We start from the raw sequence: 10443 nt of genomic DNA, 5'->3' as shown, positions 1-10443 counted from the left end.
TATTAACTTCATAATAATTCCACTTTTAAATTGACTTCTTTTATTATAGCGAATTCTCTTACGAAGCGGAGAACATTGTAAAATGCCTTACTCATCGAATTCTTATTACTAATCAACATTAAGTATAGTTTAACAATGTTTTTAGTTGTTCCCCTGTTGCTACAAGCAAGTATATAAACATATTAGTACACTAGTCACAAGAAGTATTATAAACTTCAATTACTTTTAAAGCCAACCATATATGTTTAGTTGTCTTTGGTCTAGAGTCTAAATACTATTCGAAAAATGCCAGGCATTAAAAATAAGAAACATAAATTAGGACAATTCCATTAGCTACTTGAACAACATGTAAACATTATTCATGAACCGCTTTGGTAGTAGACATCTTGACCAATCCAAGGATCAAGTATTCCTCGACTACGCCTCCTCCCTTTTCGCCTGGCGACTTCCAACAGCCGCGTCAAACTCCGGGAACAGAATGCTGATCTCGCGGAGGGCGGATTCCTCGCTGTCGGATCCATGGCAGGCGTTGCGGGTGTCGGATAGACCGTACAATGACCGGATGCAGTTGGGATCAGCGTACACGGCACGGAACACCTTGGTGGGACCCAGAAGACTGCGCCACTTCTGTATGCAGGCTTCCGATTGGAGAATAAGGGCGTAGCTGGGTCCGCTGAAGGAGATATAACAAATGGTTATACAATCTCAGATTTAAGGATGCGCCCAGGCACTATGCGAACCTGTTCATAAAACTCGTTAGCCGGTGGTAGAAGTATTTTCCCTTGTGCTCCGCGTAAAATCGCTCCGATAGTTCTTTCGTAATGCAAACCTCCTTCTGGTCGAGAACGGTGAAGTTCTGGGAGATCAGGGCTCGGATCTGCTGCATCGCGTAGGTATTCCGCACCACGTGCGGCTTTATCAGAGCGAGTGTTATTTCCATGTCCTCTTGATTGTGGTCAAGCAAGAAGCTTTAAAGTTTAAGTTTAAGAAGTAAACAAATTAGCTAGCCGGTTCGGCTTAATGGATATATCGATATATGAAAAGAACAATCGAAAGTGTTTTTTGATTTAATAGACGAACTCCACTGAAACGAAATATAAGCATTTTAATTTAATTTGATAAACATAATAAACATATTTCTTTTTGTTTACCATATCATAGCGCTTGCAGTAAAAATAAACCAAAAGCAAAAAAAAAAATTTTAATTTTCCAAATGTTATTATTTGTATTAGTCTTGTTAATTTCTATCGTACCAAAAACACTTTGGCCACGCCCCTCCGTACACCTGTAAAACTCCCAAAACGGTCACGCCCACACTTTCGAACAAGTTGAAACATTTTTCTCTCATTTGATAAGAGGAATGATGAAAAATTATGAAATTTCGCGTTCGCATTCACACAAGCGGAGTAACGTGTATCTTATAGTAGGGAAACTCGACCATAGCATTTTATTATATTTTTGTATTTAATACCCATTCCTCGTACAGTAACATACATACTTTTCATTGAAAACTTATATATTTTTGATCAGTATCTCTGGCAATGTCCATCTATCCGTGCGTTTGTCTATATGAACACCTTGATCTATGGAACTATAAATGCCGGAAAGTTAAGATTAAACAAGCAGATTCCAGAGACATAAGCATAGACGCAGCTTAAGTTCGTTTCCTGATGTCTCTCTATTACGTCTACAAACCGCCGAAAACTGCCACGCCCATATATAAACATATAAATATTCGTATATTTTGTTTTAAGTGGAAACATTTTTGGTCTGCACCGATACCGCGTTTCTATCGATAGTTCCGCTTGCGCCGTGTGGGAGTCACTAGCCGACCGATCAGCTGTTCGCATTACACAAGCAGCCGCTTTTTAATTGGATTTCTTTTGTTTTACCCAGGCGTATTTGAATTAAAAGTGTAAAATGCCGTTCATGAAGGGCCGTGAGCCCATCCGCCGCACCCTGAAGTACCTGAATGCCGGCAAGCTGGTGCTGAAGGACAAGGTGCGCATCTTCAGCGTAAACTACAACACATATGGTAGTCATCACGCGGGCGCTCGGTGAGTTATGGCATAGAATTGACTAATAACTCAACTATACATGCTAATATATGCAATGCGCACAGGGACTTTGTGTTCTGGAACATACCGCAGATCCAGTTCAAGAATCCCGAGGTGCAGGTGCTCACACTGAAGAACATGACGCCCTCGCCGTTTGTGCGCTGCTACTTCGACGATGGACGCGATATGCTTATAGATGTGGACAGCCGGAATCGGGACGACATTATCGAGCACCTGATCAAGGTGGTGGGCAAGACCCGGTAAGAACACGCATCACATACTTAGAACCCTTCCTCTTAACTATGAGTTGGGAGTTGAGAAGAAGCTAGCTCACTATTGAGGACTCAGCATCATTTATAACTTAATACACATTTAATAATTTCAGAGAGCAACTGGACGCGGAGGAGCGCCTGAAGGAGAGTAAGGACAATCCGGCCAACTTTGGCTACGGATGCGGCAGGCACTGCATCTGCGAGATCCCCGGCCAGGTGCCCTGTCCCGGAACCGTGCCGCTGCCCGATCACATGCGCGGCAAGATCTTGTTCGCTCCCAAATAGACGTGCGTTCTGATTGTACCTTTTTTTTAATAAATTAATTGTAAATTACACCTGCAAGGCTCGTCTGCTGAGGTAGCGCCCTATGTACTAATGATTTTTACAGACTACTGCGTGAGACGGTGGCAAAGTCGAGTGTGGGTCCGAGTGAGCCTAGTGGCGCTTGGGACGCTGCTGGCGATGATATGGAGCCGATGACTTGCCGTAACGCTGCGATGCGTCCCGGTCTTTGTTGAACTGGTAGCGCTGGATGAAGGGCACGTTGGCCTCGCCCCTGCCCGCTGTATTCAGCTCGAGATTGTCGTCAGTCTGGCGCTCCAGCAATTTCAGCTTGGCCTCAATGGCCCGAATGGCCTCCGTTTTGCTGACCTTCTCCTCGCGTTTACCTGTACCCAAGGCCGGTATATCCAGGCGCGGCTTGGGCTTCTGCATTTCATCCTATATATAGGGAAGAGCATCGATTTGAAGTTTGGAAAAACTTGGTAGTTGACTCTAAGGCCTTGGTTTTGCTTACATATTTTATGTTCTTGGCCAAACGTACGGCTATCGAGCGATTTCCCACGCTGGTTCCATCCAGTTTCAGCAGCGCATTGGTGGCTCCCTCGTTCTGGAGTGCATTTTTGGGATTGGTTAGAGGGAATAGCTAAGTAATAAATATCATTCAAGGCGGTGCAGCCACATATTGTGTACATATTGTGTTTAATCGAAGATTTAAGCTGACTAAAAAATCGAAAATCCTAAAAGATAACTTTCAACATGTAATTGATTCTTAATATCTGGTTATTAGACTATGTTCAAGAGATGTTGCTTGCGTATTTGCCTAGCTAAGATGTAGAAAACCATTGAACATAAGAAAATCTCTAGAATCTATATGATATGTATATAGTTAGTGATGTATATATACACTTTATAGAGTCCTTCTACTTCCACATACTTTCCTACAAGTCTTGTACCCTTTTGATGTATGGGTAAAAGATATAAAAATAACCTAGCTGCGTTTTTAGGCGAGTGCATCTGGGAGTATAGATACAGAGTTCGCCGCACTGCATAAATGAGCTTGACTGAGCTAGTACTGAAGATTAAAAACCAAGTTAAATAGCACAAAAATCCTTGAAACACTGGCCACGACAACGCAGCCGCTGCACCGCCTGGCCCCAGTGAGGCACTGCACCCACCTGCGCGAAGGTGACGAAGGCGTAGCCCCTGGATTGTCCCACCATGGGACCGCCCTTGTGGAACAGCATGTCGAACTTCTCGATGGCGCCGCATTTTTGCATCAGTTTGAGGAGTTGAAACCGATAGGGGGCAATGCAAAGTGAACTATTAGCACCATGGAATCGCTGCAATTAGCCAGGCACAACTTACTCGGTGATCCGTGAGTCCAGATTCCCAACCCAGATGCGACGCGCCTCCTCGGGATTACCACCGCCGCCACTCGACCCGGCCTGCAAGGACATTTTGTTAACTGAAATCCGACTGGCGAGCGTTTCTACACGGATTTACGGACAGTGCTAGCCATTTTGTGTGCGAAAAATAAACGAAAATGAAAATGCAGTCTATTTGGCTTAGGGATGTGCAAAAAGTGTGTGGTGAAACGGGCATAAATATCGGTGGGACAACCCGCTTCTTATCGATAGCTAGCGAGTGCACACTCCCCGCATAGCTATTCACCACACACTAGCGGAGAACGAAACCAAGTGTGGTGAATTCAAATTCAAAATGTTATTGTAGGGCATGTAAGAATCTAATCGATAGAAAAATCTGTATTTTTTTATTTTTTACTAAAATATTGGCTGCTATTAATATACTAACTTATATAACAATACACTTATAACAATATATTAATTGCTATAATATGCTGAATTATAGAAAGTTGTGCTTTAGTTAACTGAATTTCAATAACTGAAGTTTACGTTTGGAAATCATCACTTAAAATGGAAATAAGTAAACCCGCACTTTCCAGCCGAGGAAAAGAGCAAACGAATTTAGACGTTCCAAAACGAGATGACAAACAGCGGACCCTGCCATGTCCTTTGAAATATGCAACAGCCGTTCTGGGGACAGGGACAGGATGGGAATAAGTTGATGGGGCCTCATGTAGACACTGCTAATGCGCATTGTATGCGATAAGTCCCAGGCCAGCTCCTCTTGACCAGCAGTTTTTAGCCCCCACTCCCCCTTTTTGGAGGACAACTTCCGACATCTTCATTTCTGGACACCAACTGGATGTGAGTGCAAAAATGCAAGCCATTTTTATGGCAAGTTGACTACGAATTGTGTAGGAATTTGGTCTCTATATGGCAAAGCGAATGGAAACGGAAGTTGCAATGAATTTCGCGTTTTTAGCTATATATTGTTGTAAATATTGCATTTTATTATAGAAACCTTTTAGTTATTTGTTTAAATGCTTATAACAAAGGTTTGGAACTATATTAGTGGCTAAGCCCAGGATTTCAAAGCATATTTTAGCAATTTATTAAAAACTCCTTCATTTAATTTGTCGTTTTGTTTCCAAAGTTTAGGTATTTCGCATATGGTGGCTTTGCAAATTACCATCGTTGAGCGAGCGAGCGCTACTAACAAGCGGAAAAGGTCCTGCATAAGGATACCGGCACAGTGGCCATGAGTTAGAGGGCGATGATAAAAAAGATGGCGCTTGATCTCTGCCCCGCCAACATTCCACCATTTATTTAAATAATTCACCGAGACGCCGGGCTCCACGATGCATATCGAGTTTGTCCAGCCAGGACGCACTGGCATGCATATGTAAGGAGTTGCCGCTGACAGAGGTCCTTGCAGCCAGGGCAGGACACTGCGAGAAAATGTGCTAGCCCAAGAAATTCACTTACTTTTAACATTATTTCTAAAAAATTATTATTTCCCCTTTCCAAAGATTTATACTGATTTATATACTTGCTTTTGGGCTGTTTGTCTCAGATTTTTGCTTTCAGTGCATCTCAGAAGTGCATTTTAGTATGCATGCTGCCATTTCTATATGGCATCCTGCCCTTGCCCCTTGCATCTGCCTCATTCTTATGCCAATTTTTTATGGCACAGTCCTGGGAGCAACATGTTGGTCATTTTCTGCATACGTAATTTCGCCAGCAAATCACTTGATGGCGCCAAAATGCCAATTTAGTGGGTGCAGCTCATACAAATTGCCGCTGCAGCTTTAAGTTTCTGATTTTATCACAAGCGATGTTTCTAAAATAAATCACAAGAATTGCATTTGAAGAGTATTGACTTTAGATTACCCAAGAAATGATCTGCTTTGTACTTTTTTGTTTCTATTTTAAAATTAGTTTTAGTTTCTAGTGCTTCCAATTATGGACTTCATCATTTCCTTGCCGGAAAATTCTCAACGAAATGAATTTCCGCTGTTCTTTTTTTATTTTGTTTTCGGTGCCATTCCCTGCATATGTCCCCACTTATCCACTGCCACGCCCTGCCCATTTGAAGTCCCCTTCCGCCCACTTTTCCCTTTGGTCTTTTAACAATTTTTGCCTTGCGTTCACCGCGCCGGCGGCAAATTGCAAAATGGACACTATTTTTTTGGTTATGCTTTCTTTTTTTTGGAACATCGTTTTCTCTTTCTAGTTCATAAATATAACTGCTTTTATAAATGCACTCACACTCGCACAAGATTACACTGCAAGAAAATGTTTGAAATGAATGACTTTTAATCTCTAGTATGTATATTCATGCACATTTCACTTAAAGTTAAGGCTCGTAATTAAACTCTATAAGTCTGAAGTGCTAAAACTAATATGGTGTTTATTAATATTTCTAGCCGTGCTCATAGTTTAGCTATGCCAAGATATGGCGGAGGGGGCGTGGCACGGGGGAGGAGTTGAGTGGGGGTGACACGCATGCAAAACTTTGTATGGGAAGCAAACCAGTTCAAGTGCTTGGAAAAGTAAAGTCGTCTGGTGACTTAAGTTGTTATAAAAATGCAAATTTTTTACAGCTTTTGCCATTTCCTAGAGCAACATCACATCATGGAAAGGGGCGAGTGGGCGGGGCAAGTGTATGTATTTTGTACATACATACATACATATGTGTAACGATAACTACACGAAATGGTTGTAATGATTTTGTCATGGGTCCTGTGTTCTGTGGCATATAAACTAGGCTGAGAATGTACTTCAGCGGCAAGGAGCCAAAAGGACGATTTCTAAGGAAGATTTGAAAAAGCTGGAGAAGCTGGAAAAGCCGGACATTCCAAGTACACTTCAACCGCAACTGACAGGCGAATTTGTCTGTCTGGCATAAATGATATCATTTCGATTATAAGGTTGAAAATTCTTGGTGCTTTCGAATTGGTGTTAATAAAAAAATACTTTTCACAAGCAGCAATTGTTAAGTGTTAATTGTTATTTTAAGGAAGCCAAATGAAGATTAAAATTAAGCACAAACCAAGCTAATATATTTAATTATCCCCCAAAAATTCCAGCTTGAGTTCATGCGAGAATAACTACTTAATCTATTAATTTTAAGGCATTTGGCAGGACTTAAGCGTCGTGTAGAGTAGCCTGAAAATAGTGGGGTCCTTATACGAAAAGCGGAGGCAGGAAGGGGGGGCACATGCAAGGAGTCCTGCGTGTGTCCTGGCCAGGCTGATGTACGAGAGCATTATGCGATAAATGTGCATTTTTGTGAGTTATTCAAATTATGTAAGCGCATCGGTGTGCTTCTATCTTGGCCTGCTCCCTGCTCCCTGCCGTCGTCCTGCGTCCTTCGTCCTTCGTCCTGTGCACGGTTCATTTGTGCCAGGCCAGTGCAATTTATGACAGCGTCTGGGATCAGGACATGGAAATATGAAGGCAATAAAATGCCTCAGCCAAAAACTCTGGAACGTGAATGAAATGAAAGGCAGGACCTGTTAGCCGTTTGCAACGGACCTAAAGGATAACGTGTTGCAATGTCCATCGAGAATGCCATGCAAATTAGTTAACAACAATTGAAGGCTGAAACGAGAAACGCAAATTGCTGGCACTTCGTTCGAGCAGCGCTTCTAATATTTTTTTATTTAAATTCGAAGTAATTGGGGGAATTCCATGCCATAACAGCAATTTTGTTTAATAATATTTACAAGTTATTATTTAGGCAAATTGTTGGAATTTCTCTTAGAATTTAGTACATAGAAATAAACAGCAAATAGAAATAGATTTTATGTTTTAATAACACATCTATTGTTTAAGCAAAACATTGCTTTTTTTGACATTAGACCTTCAGTTCTTTAAGCGTATTAATTAAACTAAAAATATGGTTAACGCTTTTGTTATACTCAATCCTCTAACTAGTACTTCAAAATATAAACTTTGCCATAACAGCAATGTACTTAGAAAATTATTACTCTAATTGAATGTCGGGAAGCGCAGAGACAATGAAACAATGAGAGGATAGAAGGAGTGGGTGTGGGCGACTCCTTGTCGGCAGGATATCAGGATGCAGGATAGGTGTTACAATGCCGAAATACCGAAATACCAAGGTGTCAACTGTCTTGGGTTGTCATGCAAATTAGTTAAGCAGAGATGCCGACAGATTTTGATTTTAATTAAAACTTATTCGAGGCATGCCTCGTAGCAAGTGCAATAGGAATCTTTAACAATAATAAGGCATGACGAGTGCTGCATACATTTATCCAGCGCATAATGCACTCATTGTTTTCAGTGTGTGTGCGTGTGTGAGTGCATATGCGAATGTATCTGTGTATCTGAGGGATATACACACATACATACATATGTACATATATCCCAGCCCACGTATGTACATGAAAACTAACAGCTACAAAACCATATAACAAATTGCATTCTGTCGACGCGAGAGAGTGCGAGAGAGACAGACGGACGCAGTGCGAAAGGGTCGGACTGGCGGGGTGTGAAAGAGAGGGGAAGGCTTTGATTATGCGAACCTTGGCGAAATGACTCCTGCTCGCTCATCTCCATCTCGCATTTCTTTGAAGTTGCCGTCTTCAGCTCTTGGGGCGGCAATAAAAAGCACAACATAAATGTAGGAGCCTCTATCGCGAGTGCGAATGATTTTGGCAGTGATCGAAGTTCCAATACCCTACATACTGGATTTTTAACTCAACAGTGAGATTAAATTTGAGCCAATACATAAACTTACTAGTTTTAAGTGATTTTGTGGCTATAATTTTCAATTTTGTTTGTTTTTATAGCCATGTATGTTTGTTTCCTTAAATTTAACACTATATTTATTAAATTTCATACTGTAGCTCATAAAACACGAATTTTTGTTTGCATTGCATGCTGTTTATGTAGCCATTTTTCGATTCCGAAATGCCCGCGAAACGAAACAAGGATTGCGGGCGGGCAAACCGAAAGTGCAAGGATTGTGATGAACAACAATGAGCAGCAGCAGCAGCAGCAGCAGCCATATAATAATTCGTAAATTGTGGCATGTTGTAGCTTCGTGGTGCGCCCCGGATTATCCTGAAGATGCGAAAAGAGTGGAACGCGGGATATTGAAGATGGGAATATGCGAAGATTTTTCCCATTTTACACAGCGGCAGAAAACTTTTTAATTATCTGTGTGAGTGTACATATATGCATGTGTGTGTAAGAGTGAGTGTTTGCTTGTTGGCAATTAAAGACGTATAAAAACCCCAACGCGCTGCTCTGTCATCCCCAATCAACTTCATCCTCATCTCAAGCTAAAATTTAAATTACTTTGGTTTGTGTTTCCGCTCCTCGCTGAGCCGAATGCTGGGTGGAATTTAATGGGTCACAGGGTCAACTTTAAGTGACGCACGAACAAATGCCCCACACTCAATTCAATTTTCGTTCAATTCAATTAGATGCGAGGGGGTGGGGGATTTAATTGAAATGCCGCCGAGGCCGCCAGCAAAAAGGAAAAACTTGCCAATGGCTCGGCACAAAATGCTGTTTGGACAAACAATTGCCTCGTCCTTCGGCCGATGTTAATGCTATTGGTTGCCACAGTGACCAAAATTGATGTCAATTGATATTGATAATCCATGCATTATGCGCGATAAACAAAGTTAATTGAATCAAAGGCGCCGAGCCCACGACCACAACACCCTCCATGTTTTCGTTAACAGTGCGTATGAGCAATGTCCATCGAAACTGGCTTAAAATGGCCACACAGCAAAAAGAATTACGCTTTTTTTTGCTCAGCTTATTATCGAGATCCCTTTCTGCTGATTTTTTTATAAAATTTAAATTTGATAATTTTTGGATTTTTTTGTATTTTTTTGTGAAAATTAGCCAACATTTAAGATTTTCATCTGTAAATCCCACTCGATTGGAAATTTCCAATGAGATTAACAAGGTGTAACACTTTATCCAACATACAGTTTATTCTTAGACAAGGATTTCAAGGATCTGTTTACTTATAACTTGACTAAAAATGATCGCACAATGGTCATTCGCTGCAACTTTTAATATTCAACTTCAGCAATTTTAATACGAGCTTGATGAGGTATAGCGAACCACTTTTTAACCAACATGCAATCAAGGTAGTTAATCAAAGTTAAAGTTTGAAGAATGCAGGTGAATTGAAACTTTGGATTACAAAGTTCCCAGATTTATATTTAAAAGGTAGGAGAACACATAAAAAACGCCTCTCATAAATATGAAATAAAATATTTACTCCATATCCTGTTCTTTGTGAAAAGCTGCCTAGATGTTGCGATATTTCCTTCAAAACCCTGACCACGCCCACTTCTGTCAGAAAACAGAGGCGTAGGAGGTAGGAGAGGGGAGGGAGGGTGGGAGGGCAGGGACGCCTGCCAAGGCGTCAAAATTAAAAAGTTTCGACAGCGCTTCAACAACAATTTGGCAAGTTTC

General features: G+C 41.3%; 3 protein-coding genes across 4 annotated transcripts; 1 reads left to right on the top strand and 2 right to left on the bottom strand.

Annotated features, from left to right (window-relative positions):
* Positions 1-17: 17 nt before the first annotated feature.
* On the bottom strand, positions 18-1050 carry LOC6725950 (nucleoside diphosphate kinase 6). The gene is made up of 2 exons (XM_002106897.4): positions 741-1050; positions 18-673 (listed from the first exon to the last, which is right to left on the bottom strand). Exons 1-2 carry the CDS (start codon positions 938-940, stop codon positions 418-420), a joined length of 456 nt encoding a protein of 151 aa, XP_002106933.1. The 5' UTR covers positions 941-1050; the 3' UTR covers positions 18-417.
* Positions 1051-1800: 750 nt separating this feature from the next.
* On the top strand, positions 1801-2664 carry LOC6725949 (probable 28S ribosomal protein S25, mitochondrial). The gene is made up of 3 exons (XM_002106896.4): positions 1801-2057; positions 2123-2317; positions 2443-2664. The coding sequence occupies exons 1-3, from the start codon at positions 1921-1923 to the stop codon at positions 2612-2614; spliced, it is 504 nt and encodes a 167-aa protein (XP_002106932.1). The 5' UTR covers positions 1801-1920; the 3' UTR covers positions 2615-2664.
* Positions 2622-4214, bottom strand: LOC6725948 (probable RNA-binding protein 18). 2 transcript variants are annotated; one of them, XM_002106895.4, is made up of 5 exons: positions 4119-4214; positions 3977-4056; positions 3787-3907; positions 3126-3218; positions 2622-3049 (listed from the first exon to the last, which is right to left on the bottom strand). In XM_002106895.4, the coding sequence occupies exons 1-5, from the start codon at positions 4128-4130 to the stop codon at positions 2765-2767; spliced, it is 591 nt and encodes a 196-aa protein (XP_002106931.3). In that variant the 5' UTR covers positions 4131-4214; the 3' UTR covers positions 2622-2764. The 2 variants fall into 2 exon arrangements, with proteins under 2 accessions (XP_002106931.3, XP_039152771.1); XM_039296837.2 differs by having other exon boundaries at positions 3787-3861; positions 3977-4212.
* Positions 4215-10443: the final 6229 nt, after the last annotated feature.

This window comes from Drosophila simulans, chromosome X, assembly GCF_016746395.2.
Source record: "Drosophila simulans strain w501 chromosome X, Prin_Dsim_3.1, whole genome shotgun sequence".
NCBI classification, from domain to species: Eukaryota; Metazoa; Arthropoda; class Insecta; order Diptera; family Drosophilidae; genus Drosophila; species Drosophila simulans.
The sequence above is the reverse complement of the archived record's forward strand: the minus strand, read 5'-3'. Positions and strand labels throughout refer to the sequence as shown.